Source organism: Neopelma chrysocephalum, unplaced genomic scaffold, assembly GCF_003984885.1.
Source record: "Neopelma chrysocephalum unplaced genomic scaffold, ASM398488v2 Primary Assembly neopelma1_97390, whole genome shotgun sequence".
In the NCBI taxonomy this organism is placed as follows: domain Eukaryota; kingdom Metazoa; phylum Chordata; class Aves; order Passeriformes; family Pipridae; genus Neopelma; species Neopelma chrysocephalum.
Genome location: NW_020926031.1, coordinates 3315898 through 3332039, shown reverse-complemented (window position 1 = coordinate 3332039; position 16142 = coordinate 3315898). Strand labels below are relative to the sequence as shown.

Genomic DNA, 16142 nt, shown 5'->3' with positions numbered 1-16142 from the left:
AGAAGCGCTGAAACACTCAAGGGAACGATGGGCGGTGCCCTTGGCCGTGCCATGTGCCCAACGCCCGAGGTGGAGGAGGAGGAGAAAAGGGGGAACAGGAAGAGGAAGAGAAAGGGGAGGAGGAGGAAGGCAGCGGGGTCAGTGGGTGCTGGTCCCGTGGGGGCGGTGCCGCCCCGCCCGCCTTGGCCCTCGGCGGCCGCCGTCCGTCGCCCCCAGGTGAACGCGTATCCCTCCGCCGCGGCCGCCCCTCGTCGGGCTCGCACCCGCAGTGCCCGGATGGAAACTGTGATGGCCTCCGGCAGCGCCGCGCCGGGCGACGGCGGGACCCGCGGTAACTGCGCGGGAGGCACCGGGCGGGAGCGGGGGGTCCCCGAGCCGTGCGGGAGGGGCGGCCCGGCGCGGCACCGTGTTGGAGCGGGGCGAGCAGGGGGCACCAGCCGCGGCGGGGCGGGACGCGGCACTATTAAATAGTGCTCGCCCGCCGCCCCTCCGGCCGCGGACGGGTTACGGGGCGGTCGGGCCGGCCGGAAGGGACCGGGGGCGCCTCATGCCGGGCTGCCGGGGTCCGCGACACCGTGTTCCTCCGCCGGGCTCCGCGCGGGGCGGCGCTGCCGCCGGGGCCGCCCGAGGGGCCGCGGGGCTCCTGAGGAGGAGCCGGCGAGCTGAGGGAGGGCCCCGCTCGTGCTGTCGGGCAGCGCCCGGCGCTGCGACCGCAGTCGCACCCTGAGGCGGTGTCAGGGCGGGGGCTCCGTCCCTGCGCTCTCCGGGCTCCCCGATTATCGCCCCGGCACCGCCGCTCCCCCGGCAGCCCCGGTCGGGCGGAGGCGGCGGCGGTGCCCGCAGGTGGGCAGGGCTGGCCGAGTGTCCCTGCTCTGTTCGTGAATGGCAAGTTCGCCGTGTGTCTGTCTGTCTCACTGTGAGCTGTGAGAGTGATCTGGTGATTTGTTATCATTTTTTTTTTTCGCAAGTGCAGCATTGTGCTGTCAGGTCGTATCTGACCGCTCCAGCTCTATGGGTTTCTTAAGATCTAATTCTGTTAAGTCCCTGCATGTGTCCAGATCTTGGTAGATATGAAGGCACCACTCTAAATTTGCAGGCACATAGGATGGGAGTAGGCATGGGATATGCTGCAATACAGTTGTTTTTTTTTTTCCTCCATAAGTAAAATTCAAGTAAGTGGAAGTTTTTACAGAAATGTGGAAAATGCTGCCTGCCTGGATATGTATTTTGAATTTTATCCGAAATGGAAAAACTGTAAAAGTTACCTAATTTAGCGGTGTCTAACTCCTGTCTGTTGTTTCTCACTAGATCAAAGTATATAGCTAAAACTTCTTCTCTGTGTGTACTTTCTTCAAACAAAATACAGACAGATTGAACATTTTTGGAGAAAGAAAATTGAGGCTTAGAGCCTCAAGTGGTTACTTGTGCTTATGCTTAGTGGTTTGGTTTGGTTTTTTTTTAGTGAGAGTTAACTGTGGCACGTGGTTATGTATTTTCAATGTTTGTGTTCATTATATCTGTTTTTAAATCTACTTACTTATTTCAGATACTGTGAATGTGATATTCTGCCTCCTTCTAGGGATTTGCAAAACATTATAGGAACTTCTAATTAGGTCTTTGCTATAGAATTCATTAATATTTTTGCTGAAGAAAAGATAAATGCCTTTTGAGTTCAAGTTAAAATTTGATGGACAGAGGCACCAGTTACTTCTTTCTGTCGTGTTTTTAAATTACCATATGTTTATGCTTATCAATTACAAATGCCTGAGATGTAGTGGCAAAACTAAGGTTAAGATAGGCCTTGTTATATTGTATATATACAATATTGATACTGTATTTGATGGTGTTCTTTGGGAGAGAGCATACTACTTATTTTTGTCTTCAGTGTATTAAAAATGCACATAATGTAAAAGTGTGAGGGATTTGTGCTTTTCAGCTTTCAGTTATGCATGTGTATATACCTTTTAAAATAGCTTTCCTTTTTGTTTTCAGAACTTTTTTTAGTATTTCTCCTGACTGTGGCCTTTTCTGAGTCTTGCATATTTACCTCTTCTATGTTTGTGGAAAAAAACCAGCTGTTGAAGAATTGAAGTCAAGTCCTTTCCTAACGTGTAAGTCAGACTTCTCTGTACATTTAAAGATCGCTGGGATATTTTTTTTTAACAGTTGGTTGTTTCTGGTAAATATTTTTATTTGTCATGTGGCAGGTGCTTGTCCATAGTTGCATACAACCCACTAATAACAAAGTTAAGTTGTAATTTATAAGGATAATTAGTAAGAGGAGATCTCAGATCGAGTTTGAATATGCCCAAGTGGGACTCTGCCAAATGTAAATGTTTTATGCAGTTAGTGAAATTTTGCCCAGTTGAGGACCACATTGGCCCCATGTTAAAAGCCTGCACCTTGTTCTCTGCAGTATTTTATCCACTTCTGATTTTTATAATGTTAATTGTAAATATAGTTCAAGTGTCAGTGTTGGACAGTATAACATTTTAATCTGAATGATGGGCAGCTACTGACAGGATGATGTATTGCATCATGCAACCTGTAATCTTTGTGTTGCATCTGTATTAAAAAAGGTCTTCAAGCAAACAAATCCAAGTCATTTTTAGTTACCTTTTCTTTATGTGGGAGTTCAGCTTGCTCCTGTTCAGCTAACAGATTTACTATTGACAAGAGGACACGTTATAACACATGTTTTGGTGGAAATGGAGTGTAAATGCACATGAGTTGCATCTTCTGAAGGCTCAAAGTAGGGTAGTATCCCATGTATTAATTTCTGGTGTGGAAGATGGGAAGTGTGTCACTGAGTTAAAAGAAAAATAAAAATCCTGTACTCAGAGTGTATTCAGTTGGAAGGACTCCCAAGGAGGGATTGTAGATTTCTGTGGCTTGTCATTTTTTTGAATTTCAAGTGTATAGTTGAAATCTTGCAGGTCTCATAGCTGGAGAGCACAGTTAACTGAATTTATTTGATATTGGGTTCTGTGTGAAATGTCAAAGCCTATTTTGCTTATTCAGGAATTGTGCACAAATGCTAATATCTTCTCCCAAAGAATGCAATAAAGCACACGCTTAAAAAAGAAGTGCTTTGCTTTTCTTGCTACATGATACATGAACATGGACTTGTAAATTTTTCAGTCTCCATTTTCTTTGTCAGGTATTTGCATGTCTAATGCTGCATACTTCCTTCTCATAGGACTATGGGAAAATATTTGGAAAACGTTAGGACTATTGCTTATGATGACTGGGAGCTCTAGAAGCAATCTAGAAGCTCTTCATCACAGTGAGGGAGAGGCTGTAATCATTTTTTCAGTTTGAATGTGAATAAATAAGGTGGTCTAATGAGTTCCAAGTCTGCGTTGCTTCAGGGTGGGCACGGGAGTAGTGGAGAGAGAACCACTGATCAGATTTCAGCTAACAATTTTGTTAGGAAAGAAGAAAGGGACTCTGTGACTTCTACTGTGGAAAAGGTTTTACTAAGAAGTGTTGTACTAGTGAAGAAGCAGTTTTTCCTTTCCACTGTTGCTTTTCAGAATTTAAGTTATTTTTGATGCTGTTTCATTTCTGCTGATTCTGTGTCGACGTGTGGGAGCGTTGTTTGAGCACAGACTTGAGCTGTTATAAATGGTTGGTGCAGCCTGTTGTGGAAACACTGACATGAAGTCTGTAGTGAGGCAGTGATGCTGACTGTACCTCTTTGAGCCTTTTAATCCATAGAGGAGTACTGTTGTCAGTCATGCACTTGTTCTGAAAAGATTAAACATGTGGTGAGAAACTTGAGATAACTTTTATCTATTGACTGCTTCAGACTTGTGTGGTACTAAAGGTAGGCATATGAAAAATTCATTGTAGATCAGTGTGGTGGGTTTTTTGGTGTTGGTAAAGGTCATGTCTCCATTAGTGGAGTAGATCTTTTGTCAGATTCTGATTTTTCTTTGTCTTTGCTTTTTAAGCACAATAGTTGCTAATAGAGTAGCAGACTTGAGTAATGAAAATATCAAATCCTGCTGAATTTGACTTGTTTTTAGTACTTCAGCTATGTTCAGTTATTGATCCATGTCACAGAGGAGTGTTTATGTTTGCTTGAAATCCCAAATTAGTAATAAATACAATCTTCATTTTAAAAATAGCTCTTGGGATTTCTTATGCTTACAGGGTGGGAAAACCCCAAAATTTGATGGCATGGAATTTCAGTGTTTTCATCTTTCAGTAGATGTTGTTCTTTAAGACTTATTTTTCGAGTTTTATAGATACGTTTTTTGAAAACAAACAACAAACCAACAAACAACCCCAATACAAGCAAGCAAGCAAAGGTTACAGTGTAATTGCTTATTTTTTTGCCTCATCCTTTCCCTTCCCCCCTCCCTCAAATGCTGTTATAAAAATCAACAACTTCCAAGATTGGCATGTATTCATTAATGAATTGTAATGAGTGTTCTAATTGCATTAGTTTTAAAAGTAATATTTGCTTTGTTTTTTAATTTCAGGAGAATGAAATGGGGAAGTTGTAGAGCTTTGACTCAGTGCTGTAGTCTCATTTGCTGCAGAAAGTAAAATTAATCTCAAGAATTCACATAAAGAAAATTAAAGCCTAAAATCATGTCATCTGAAAAGGAACAGATTTTTTGTGATAAAAAGCAAATTAGTTTCTTAAATCACAATACTATGAGGAATTGTTCTACAGATACTACTTTGGAAAAAGAACCGGTGAATGATCCTTTAAGTGTGAGGATTCAACCAGCAATTTTAGATGTCAATCTTGCTTACGGACTAAAAAATGTGAAAATTGAATTACCCAAGGTGAACATTCCAAATGAAGTATTAATGAAACATGAAGTTGATAGGTTTAGAAAACTCTTTCAGTGTAAGCAGCAAACTGCAAGGAAGTCCTTAAGTCTAGAGAAAATAAACGGAAGCAATCCTGATTGTTCAGAGGGAAGCCACTTGCAAAATAAACCAGAAGTGCAATTTGAAAAAGAGTTGAAAACTGCAGCAAAGATACTGAATTTCACTTGTACAAAGTGCAAGGATAACATTAGATACAGCCCAAATGATCTGCAGAAACATTTTCAGCTGTTACACTATGGCGAGTTGCCTTTGTATCCTTGTGAGATGTGCAGCTTCTCAGCGAATGACTTTCAGTCCTTTAAACAGCATCGACGCATCCATCGTAGCACTTTGGTAAAATGTGAGCTCTGTAATGATGAACACATATACACTTTGTTGGATTTGACAAAACACTTCATATCAAAGCATTGTGTAAATGGTCACTTTCAATGTGAAAAATGTGGATTTTCTACCCACGATGTGGGCACATTTGTTCAGCACATTCACAGACATAAAGAGATTCCCTATAAATGTGGAAAATGCCATCAAGAAAACTTTACAGAAGAGGAGCTCCAAAATCATCTTCTTGTTCATACCAGTATGTTTTCCTTTGGTTGTCATTATTGCAGTTACAGCACATCACGGAAAGATTATCTTTTAAAACACATCATAGCTTTACACAGAGATCACTTTATTGCAAAAGAAAAACTGGAAAAGGATAAATATGAAAAAATAGTGAAGACTCCAGCAGGACTAAAGCTTGTGTTGAAAAGGTATAAAATAGGAGCATCCAAAAAAGCACTCTGGAGACGGAAAGAAATAAGCAGCGGAAGTGACAATACTGGAGAAGAAAATGCACAAGTGCTAAGAAGTGTGAATAAAATTCAGACAAATGCTGAGGAGCTGAACCAGTGTATGAGAGACATGGAAACAAACGAAGAAAAAGATGAAGTTAAGTACACAGAAAAGTGTAATTTTGTGGATGGAATGTTCTCTGCTACTACTGCACAATACAATAAGGCTGATGATGGAACAAGTTATGGCCTGGGATTATTGAAAAATGCTGTTCACGGGCCAACAGTGTTGATGGTTAAAAACAATAAAATATCTGTTCCGGCAAATTACAGCGCTAAATTTATGGGCTTTAAAATAGTAGATGGAAAACAACATATTGTTATAAAATTACTACCTACAAATAAGCAGAATGAGTATTTGTTGGGTCAGAAAGTTGATCCTATTAAAGATGGTTCTGCAACTCCTTTGCTACAGACTTCTGATCCCTGTGGTTTGTCTTCAGGTGCTATAGCACATGTAACTGATCAGTCAACCTTAAAGAACAATTCTGTTCACCCATTAACTTCCCCTCCGTTTTCTTGTCCTGCACATCATTCAGGAAAAATAAAAGTGGAAAAACAAAATAACTCCATATTGTGTGGTAGGAGTGTTTCTGAAACTGTAGCACCTTCTAATATAGCTGTAGGAAAAAGTTCAAATTATTTGCCAATGAAGTTGGGCTCAACTGTACCTCCACGTGACAAGGTAACAAAAGTTGGAACTCCAAACAGTGTCTCATGGGGAAACTTTAGCCCTTCAAGTCATCCTCAGGTATTACCACCCGCTATGACAAATACACTTCATTATGACCCTATAAAAATGCCCTTTTTTCCTGAACTGAAAATACAAAATGGTGGCCTGAATAGTAGTAATGGAACTAATAATCTCTATTATTCAACTTCAGTGGATTCTTCTAATGAAAGGTTGTTGTCTTTTCACAACTATTCCAAAGTGGACTCTTTGGATAATCCATGTAGCACTCGGATGTCAACAGATGACAGACACAAAGAATTTGTTTCTAGCAAAACCGTTTCTTTTCAAAACAGTGGAAGTGAATCTGCATCTTCATATTCAGAGTCGTTGAGAGGCTTAAAAGCAGAGAAAGTTGTGTCAGCCCAATCAAATATTGACAAAACTTATGAACACATAAACACTAAAAATAACTCTGTGTCTTTTAAAAGCCAGTCCAAATGCAGTGTTGACAGCGAGTGTTTTATGGAGGACCAGCATCATGGCCAGCAGTATTTGGACACTACCCTAGGTCAAGGCTTTCAGAACGTAGCTGAGAAACTCCAAGAAAATGCCTCTGATTGTGTTAACTCTTTCTTAATGCCTAAAATCACATCTGTTTTCTCATTGCAAAGTGAACAAGCAGCTAATTATTTATCGCCTGAAATAAAACAGATACTGCAAGATGTGTTAAAAGTGAAAACAACTTCTCAGCAAGAGTTCCACAGCAAGACAAATAACTCTGTAAAACTTCATTCTGACAAGCTGCTTTCTGGTCATGAGGCCAGGAATACAGCCTTCATGCATTTAAAAAGCTCTGCAACTACATGTGGTTTTCAGAGGCCTCCTTCTAATGTAGACTTGCATTTATATAAGAGAGAGTTGAACACAAGATGTAGCACAAATGAAGGCACACGTTGTGGGAGAGAAAGACAGACATCCAGAACATCATTTGATTCACAGGACGTGGACAAATTATCCATAACTCCGGGTGTTGGTACATTGCTAAAAACTTGTACAGATTCAGTCTTAACACAGCAGTTAGTAAAAGAGAAAGTACTGTCTGCAGCTCAAAATCCCAGCAGCTTTTCGCCAGTTTTACCTGTTCTTCAGGAACAGAAGAAAACCCTTTTCTTTAAGTCTCTTCCATCAGGATTTTTTGTTCCTTTGCACCTTGCTAACCAGCCTGGACAACAGGTGGCTTCAGGAAAATCTCTTCCATCAACCAGCTCATCAGATGGGCACGTGACTAAAGGTGTACCTGCATCTTTTGTTTCAAATAAGGGACCTGGAATGATTTTGACTTTTAGCAGGGCAGTTGGAACAGTCGCAAGTGCCGCTAATGATAGTTCTCAGGTTTTAGGGGGAATTGCATCCAGAGAAGTCGGTAAAATAACCATATCAACTTCAAAAGTGAAGGGGGAAAATGACAGTTTTGGAAATGTAAGAAGTTCCTGTAATAGGGAAGCAAGTACAGCACATGATTTGCTGAATAGCATGCTATTCAGAGGACCTCCTGTAACTACAAATGCATTGGAGTCATCTGTGAAAGGAATTTCTTCTGAGAAAGTGTTATCAGAGCATCAGGATGCTGTCTTTGGTTCTTTGGAGTCAGTAAACCAACAAGAAATTAAACAGGAACAAGATGTTTATGCACTTTTGCCTGATGGACAGCAGGGAGCTTTTCTGAAATGTGTGACACCAAACAAGCCTGTAGTTCATAAACCAATTTTTTTTCAGGATAATGCTCATTATCAAAATTGTCAACCAAAGAAAACTGGAGCCATGCAACGACTGCTTTTGCCGAAAATGAAACCTACTTCAGATACGCTGGCTGATACCACTCAGTCAGTGAGCAACTCAGTGCCCTCACTACAGGCAGATAACTTGCAGTTCCTTACTCCTGCACTAGCACAGAAACAAACTAATCTTAGTTTTAATAATGCCTTAATCTTACCAGGTGGGTTAATGCCAGCAAATGCCTCTTTGGCAAGCTCTAATCCAGCATGTTGTGTTCCTCCTGTAGAACCTGTTTATTCTACGAAATCTGCAGGGACACGATTACAAAAAGGTTCTATTGAGAGTACACAAGTAATAACTGCTAACAACAGGAATAACTTTGGTTGTCAGAAGTCAACATGGAGCACCCAAACCAGAACTGCAAAAGTAAAACCTCGCCTAAAACAAACGGGGTCTAAAAGTTCAGAAACTCGGGGTGTGCAAAGAAATAAGAATTTCAAACGTAAAAGGAAGGCTAGTTGCCCAGAACCTCCAAGAAAGAAAGCAATGTTGCACAGAAAGTGTAAGGAAAAGAATCGAGCTGCAGTTGTTAGTGAATCAGGTAGCCCTTACAAACAAAGGGCATCAAAAAAAACTGTGAGGACTTTGAAATTACTTCCTTTTAGTTCTAATCAGCTTGTAAAATGCCCTCGGAGAAACCAACCAGTTGTTGTGCTTAACCATCCTGATGTAGACGTTCCAGAAGTTGTAAATGTAATGAAAACTATTGCTAAATTTAAGGGACATGTTCTTAAGGTTTCATTGTCAAAAAGAACTATTGAAGCGCTTCTGCAGCCAGCCTTCTGCAATCCTTTGGATGGAACTACTGATGATTTTTCTCAAAAAAGATACAGGACCATAAAACCTATTAGCCCTGTAAAAGAAAGATTTGTCTTAAAATTGACACTGAAAAAGACTAGCAAAAACAATTACCAGATTGTGAAAACTACCTCTAATAATACCTTTAAAGCTAAGTTTAGCTGCTGGTTTTGTGGTAGAATATTTGACAATCAGGATAATTGGGTGGGACATGGACAGAGACATCTGATGGAGGCTACTCGAGATTGGAATTCGTTAATGGAAGGATGACTGGTGAAGAAAATAAAACTTAAATACCGTGCATTAAAGTTTTTCAAAAAATATTCAATTGAATTAGGATACACAAGTGATTTTGTTTTTTATGTCAGTATTGTAACTGAAGTTCAAAAATGATGAAAAGTGCTTGTATTTTAAAAGAGTGAGCATATTCCCTACTGGCATCAGCTTTGAGAAAGATCAAGGAGCGTTGTGGTTTAAATAACTTGTAACTAACTGCAAATACAATTCCATAAAAAGATATATTATTTTTTATTACTACTATTATGTGCTATATTTTTATTCTATAGAATGAATTTTCAGGGCTTTTGTTCTGTACATATTTAAAAATCCCTAAACATGTAAATATTTTTATACTTCTCAGTTACTTGGTATAATTCTTGCACAGAAATTACACCCCATCCCCCCTTTTTCAGTTCTGTGCATGCACTACTAAAACCAATTTTTAAAATCTTTTCAAATACACACAGTTGTTATCCTGGGATTTCTGTTATTTTCACTTATTAGCTCTTGATTTTGTTTTTCAGGGATTGAACACTATTGTTAGCAAGTGCCTCAAAGATGTGAAGCAGTTTACATTATGTCGACTGTGTAACCATGGGTCTATATAGGGCCATTCCCCCAACAGTTTCATTTAAACAAAGCCATATGTGAATGCTTTAAGCTATATTGCTATGCACATGACACTTGTACTATTTCTGTGCAGTTTGTCTACTTTCTTAGTGAAGTATTTTTCATATAAATTAATAAAACGTTACGTTTGTGTTAATACGGTGAGTCAGAATAAAATCGATTGAAAATATACAGTATATATATTCATAATGTATATGGTGTTAAAGAATGGTGAACATTCCTAATCTGTATTGACTTTGTCACTATTAAATTTGCTACAACTTGTGTTTACAGAAGATGACCTTGAGCATTTATAGAAAATATTCCTGTCTTGCTATGTCTGCCACAAACCCAGTATTGGGAAGTGCAAAGCACAATTTCAGGCCTGTAACTGCATTATAGTTTTGTTCCAGGTGGATGTAATTTGTTTTCTGCTATTGGTTATTCAGATACACTGCCTTTTAGGGTACCAGGGGTTTGGCAAAACCAAGGCTTGTATCACATTTCCCTCATTTTACCAGCCAGTAGGGTAATGTTCTTAGGAACCTCTGGCTTCCTACTTAGACTTTTTGGGATAATGATGAAGAGAGAATATGCTTCACATTTTTTAATGGTTATGTGAGGGTAGGTAAATAAAAGTCCATATCCATAGTGACTGAGAGTACACAGATGGAGGTTCTTATTATCCACAGTAATTATGTGTAGAGGCTTTGTCCTTCAGATTGTTAATGAAGCTGGAGGCTAGAACATCCAGACCTGTTGCCCAAGTATGGGAGGATTACATCTTAGGTGTGCAAATCAGCTTCCTGAAGTATTGATGGAAAAACTTCCAAAATTGAATACAGGGCTTGGAGAGGACTGGGGTATTTAAGTCTTGGGGATTTTAGATTGTACCCAAGCCCAGGTAGTTCTCTGTGACTATTTCCATAAGGTGAAAATGCAGATTGCCTTGCTACTGATGAAACAGTTTGAAGTCTTTCATGGATGTCACAGGCATGTCCACTAACCTGAATTCAGCTTCTGTTTTAAAAAGTGTTAAAATGATTTAAAAAAAAATTACTTCAGTGGCTAGATAAGTTTTTCTTTATGTGTCTTTTGGTAGGAAGATGCCCACTGGCTTGTAGGTGGTGGGTTATGTATGGGAGTCAACTGAAGCAGTCAAGGCAGCATAGTTTGGGTGAATTACAAGTTGGTGTGTGTTGGTATTACATACAGTTGGTATGTGTGTTGTATCAAAACTGGATCATTTTGTCTGGGTTTGAGCTCTGACGATAATTTGGCTAGGAAGTTTGAAGACAAAGTGTAGTGGTGAGGAAGTATGTTGGAAAGAAATGGGGTTAGGAAAGGACAAAAACATGTTAAGCTTTTTTGACTAGAAGGATCGAGCTCTTGTCTGCCTCATTTTACTCTCCTATAAACCCTGAAACTGAACCTGTGAATTTTGGATATTGCCTTTGCCTTCTTTGGCAAAAATATCTGTGAATTTTTTTGCTAAACCTACTTGGTGCAACTTCAGCAAGGATGACCAGTTTTTGTTAACAATTACTTAGCATCAAGATGGAAGTTCTGCTGTAGAATAGGAGGATTTCTCTATATTTACAAATCATGAGAGTGACAATTGTCACTGGAATTTTTTTCTCACTGGCTTGTTTTCCTATGAATTGAGTAAGCTTAAGTGGTACTATGAAAAAGAACACTGTAAAACTAGGAAATGTTGAAATAAGGTTGCTTTATACAGTCTTAGTTCACTGTTGTGTCACTTTATCCCTGGACATCCATCTCATTCTGTAATGGCTGCTCAATCCACAGCACTGGGATTTCTAATATACCATACTTCATCCTGAGGGCCAATTTATTTTATGTCCAGAATCTAGGAAACGGTAACTTGGTGCAGTCCTGTACCTGAAACTTGCTTAGACCTTTCTCTTTTCTGGCTAAAACTGTGTTTCAAAACATGTCAACACTACATTGCTGCCAAACTATAAAAGATCCAGCTTGGGTATGGAAAGCAGAGTAACTAGTCTGCTTCCTTTCTTCCTGTATAAAACACTGAGTATAGTAAAATAGGTGATCCCATACTGGTGGGTTTGTGCGTTTGGTGGTTTGGGTTTTTTTTCCCCTGTAGAGCCTTATTTTGTGCCTAGGATGTTCTCAGGCTGAACGGATTATTTTGTGGAAGGTGGTATTGCCTATCAACTCCCTGCCTAATTTTGTTGTCAAAACTATACGGTACCCCTGTAATCATGTAGAACATGGATAAAAGGAAAAGAAGGGTTTGAGAGTCAATGTAACTGCACCTTTGTCTAGAGCATACTTGTTATTTGTAAGTCAGCAACAATGTTAAGTGTAGGGCTGAGCACTTAGAGCCCATAGACAGGAGCAGCAGCACTTTAAAGTGCTCAGAAGTGCTAATTACCTTAAAAAATAGATACTTAATCTCTCCTATGGAAGTCTGTAAGTACGCTTGAATTTCACTTGTTCGCATCTTTTCCCCCCCTGCAGTTCTAGAGTGATAGTGGCACTACACACTTAGCTCAGAAGGCAGTCTTTGAAGAAGTTAGACATTTGTGAGGAGCAACATAGAAAGGTTAGCAGGCAAACAGTTTGGTTAGTACAAAGTTTAAATGCTGTGCAATACATGAGTGAATAGACAAAGACTCTACTTAAATTTTGAGTGGCTGCTTTTTCACAGAGTGCCTTCAATTGTGAGTAAGCTTTTAAGGTGATGCTTAAAGTAGCTAAATAATATGAGTACACATATAGAAGGAATAAATTAAACTTGCAGGAACCACTAACTTTTGTTAATTTTGAGACCTTGACTTGGCAATCTTAATGCTCTAAACATTACACAGGTATTAAGCATAATATTATTATAACACTAATTAATACCGAGAGATGTACTAAACATAGCATTTATGTAGTAATGTGAACAGACTGTCATAACCAGGCTTGTGTAAACTCTGTATACATTGTTTCTTACTTGCCAGTGTGTTACTTGCTTTACATCTGGGCTGAGTTTTGCCTGGGTTGCGAGGGAAGACCCTGAGATGCTGGGAGGTAGGTAGCCATGTGCTGAACATCGTGCTAGCATGCAGTTCTTTCTAGAAGACAGGTGCATTACTTGTAGAAGTAACTGTTCAAAGGCACAAGAAGGTAGTTGCAGAATACAGCTACAATATGGCTCTAAGTGATTTGCTGGGACTTTACAAGTCTTGACTCAATCTTGCCTTAAATGCCTTGCAGATAATCCTAGAAAACACTGCCTAACCTGGAACAAAAAGAACGTGTGTATAAAGTGACAGTTTTGGAAAATACCTTTAAGATGGATGAGTTTTCAGGTCCAGTGAAATCAAACACCTCTAAAACTAATTAACAACTGTTCCTAAAAGTTTTTCATTGATGCAATTTATACATTCATCAAATTAATTTTTACCCCTTGAACATTGTGCAAATTTACTTGGTTCACACAATAATACAATAAGTAAAGCATGGTGATAGAACAGGCCTGAAGAAACGAGTGTTTTTGTGGGTGTGTCCATAAACAATAATTCTGCAAGAATTGAGTGGTTAATTACTTTAGCAATGAAGCAGTGCACTTGAGTCACCAACAGTAGGTAATCTGAAGACAAAAGATTTGAGAGCCATTAGGCCAAATATATAATACATGCAAAAGCTGTAAAAAGGGATAGTTTTCATAACAACTTGTGAAGGAGCACATATAAATATGTACATTAAAACATCAACAATAGTGAATTGATGCTTTCTTGCTGGAAAGATACCAAGAGATGAGATCCAGCAATGTCTATACACTACTGACTTTACAATATTTTTTATTTTATTTGCACATTTGAAAATATAAACAAAAATATCAATGAAACAGGGTAAAGCTGAGGGAAAGGACAACACATGTCCATTAATCTGTAACATTCAGGCATCTCTGCTGCCACTGATCACATAAAGTACAGTCCTATTTTCAACTTGTGCACAGTGGTACATTAGGTCGATTTGGTCTAATTTCTGGAGTTGTGCACTTTACAAAGAAATTGCTGAAAGCAGTGATCTGTGGTAAACAAATTGAAAAAGCAGCGAGTATTCTCGTTTTCAAAATGAAAATGTCCTAGAGGATATCTGTCTTTAAATAGCAGTCAAAGGACCTTGATGTGATATGCAGTTGTTCTTCGCAAGACTTTGGATACCTGTGTTGTCCCAGATGGAAATCACAGATGAGAGTACATCTGCTTTGGCTTCTTGTGTTAAATGTGAACATTTTTCTGATAAAAGTGATGTGAGGTTGAACTCCATGAACTGCATCTCTTACTACTCAGTAGGTGCTCTTAAAGTTTTCCATTATTTTGGATTTTCTTCTTTTAATACCTTGTCCATGTCTTCAGATGTTGAAAGAAATGATTAAAGAAGACTTCATTTTAGCAGTTCAGTTTGATTAAGAAACTCTTACAATGTGTTTCAGTTTTGTTGAGTCTTTTGTGTTGTTTTGGCTGTCAATTAGAACCAGGGAGGTGCGCTGATGATTCTCTACTATTTCAGCAACACTGTCAAAGCGCTGGATAAAGAAAACAAAAAATAATTAGTGTTTGCTTCCTTTAATGCTTTTTTATCTTTGCTTCTCACATCACTGAAGAGGGCTGAGCTATGACTATTACCAAGTGAGATGCTCTGCCTTTAAGCACTGATCCTGCATTAATTCTGATTCTAGTCATAAACAGATTAAATTTGGACCATGGAAGATATTATGGGCACTACCTGTCTCATCCTGTCCATTTGTGATTGTCACCTGTACAGACTGAACCACAGAGTTTGTTACAGGCCATAGTAAACTGACACTGCTTTGATTTTACCTGAGTGTGCACCAGGCTGCAGACTGGCAGTTTGGAAGCTGCGTAGATGTGATTCAGACACCTCAGAGGGAAGGCTACCTCCAGGATTAACGTGGTACAGACACCCATCAATGAGAACTGTTCTAGTTATGCAGTTGTAATGTTTGTCATAGTAAATTAATATCCAGAATCTGCTAGATCTGTTGCTTTTCCTTTTGGTCTTTGGTCAAATACAGATTTTGGACTATCTATTTATCCTGAGACAATTTTTGACCCTTTGTTGAAGGCCACGTGAGCTCCAGGCTATTATTTATTCTGTAATCTCAAAACCATTGCCTGGGAGGCAGATAATTAGGCTAAGGTAAGCTTACTTTCACATTACTGAAAAGCCTACTCTGTGCAGCGATAACAAACTGTTTTTATTGGTATTTGGGTTCCACGTTTCTGTTTTCCTGTCAGAACAGTTACCTGTGTGGTATAATAGCCAATCAGTGATTTTTTTCATTCTAGAACTAGAGTTTAACATTTTCTTTATGTGAAAACAGTATTAAAAGTAATGTCAGCCTCATTTTTGATCGAGTGTTGGGGGTTTTCTTGAGTGTGGCTGTTCTTTTAAAATTTTCCAAGAAATTTAACTAGAGCCTTGGGTAGAAGGTAAATGGAGGACTGTAAACAGTCAAAAAATTTATCTAGCAGCTGTACCTCTGATCCTGTTAACTTTTTTCAAAACTGTTCTACAAGTATGTTTTAAACTTGATCTGTGGTTTTAATTATAGTATGCAGGAGCTGACATTACACTGGTTTCTCTAGCTTGACAGATCAGTCATTATAAAGGGTATACCTCTATCTTGTTACGTGAAGAATTTTAGTGCAATATATCTTAATCTTTTCTTATTAAAGGTATATAACTGAAAACTTCAGAAAAACACCCCGTCATCATCTCACCTCTTCACCACTTTTTTCTCTGCCCAGTGCATATTGTCTCGTTGATTCAATAAATCGTATAGGAATGTTGTATACTCTTCTGTTGTAAAACACAACCAGTGTGTATGGTTGCTGTGAGTCCTGTCCAGAACTCTTTCTTATTAGAAAAGATCCATCCTGAAGAAAGAAAAGTAAATATTTGTCTTATTTTTTCAAATAACTTAGTTTGGTTTTAACTTAATATTTTAATTTATATTGGCATTAAACTCTTTTCTCCTATTAGAAAAACTGTACAGCAGCAGATGAGAAGTAGCGTGTATTCCTGCTGTCTAACAGTAGCATACAAAGGTGTCATTTAAGAATCATCTTTGCTGCTGCCTGTTCTCTCTCTCAACCAAAGAGAAAAAGAAGAAATAAATACACAGTGGCAGCCATCTCTCGGGTCCACAGATTATTAGGAAATAAAGTTACTATCAGTGGCAGTAAGTAGGCAAGAAAGCAGTG

At 39.1% G+C, this 16142-nt stretch overlaps 2 protein-coding genes across 8 annotated transcripts in view; one reads left to right on the top strand and one right to left on the bottom strand.

The window, feature by feature from the left end:
- Nucleotides 1–202: 202 nt before the first annotated feature.
- Nucleotides 203–10170, top strand: ZNF518A (zinc finger protein 518A). Of its 4 annotated transcripts, none has more exons than XM_027672079.1 (3): nt 203–331; nt 1993–2111; nt 4491–10170. In XM_027672079.1, the coding sequence occupies exon 3, from the start codon at nt 4603–4605 to the stop codon at nt 9259–9261; it is 4659 nt and encodes a 1552-aa protein (XP_027527880.1). In that variant the 5' UTR covers nt 203–331; nt 1993–2111; nt 4491–4602; the 3' UTR covers nt 9262–10170. The 4 variants fall into 4 exon arrangements, with proteins under 4 accessions (XP_027527880.1, XP_027527882.1, XP_027527881.1 ...); XM_027672081.1 differs by lacking the exon at nt 203–331 and adding an exon at nt 824–843; XM_027672080.1 differs by lacking the exon at nt 203–331 and adding an exon at nt 842–937.
- A 3526-nt stretch (nt 10171–13696) lies between these two features.
- The window catches only part of BLNK (B cell linker), a 100433-nt gene continuing 97987 nt past the window's right edge, over nt 13697–16142 (bottom strand). For all 4 annotated transcript variants that reach the window (XM_027672083.1, XM_027672084.1, XM_027672085.1 and 1 more), the window contains 2 exons: nt 15660–15815; nt 13697–14440 (listed from right to left, as the gene is read on the bottom strand). In XM_027672083.1, the coding sequence (XP_027527884.1) occupies nt 14321–14440; nt 15660–15815 (276 nt within the window). In that variant the 3' untranslated portion in view covers nt 13697–14320. The remainder of the gene's footprint in view (nt 14441–15659; nt 15816–16142) is intronic.

Excerpts from the sequence above, each read along its gene's own strand:
- ZNF518A (XM_027672079.1), top strand. The coding sequence starts at position 4,603 with ATGTCATCTGAAAAGGAACAGATTTTTTGTGATAAAAAGCAAATTAGT.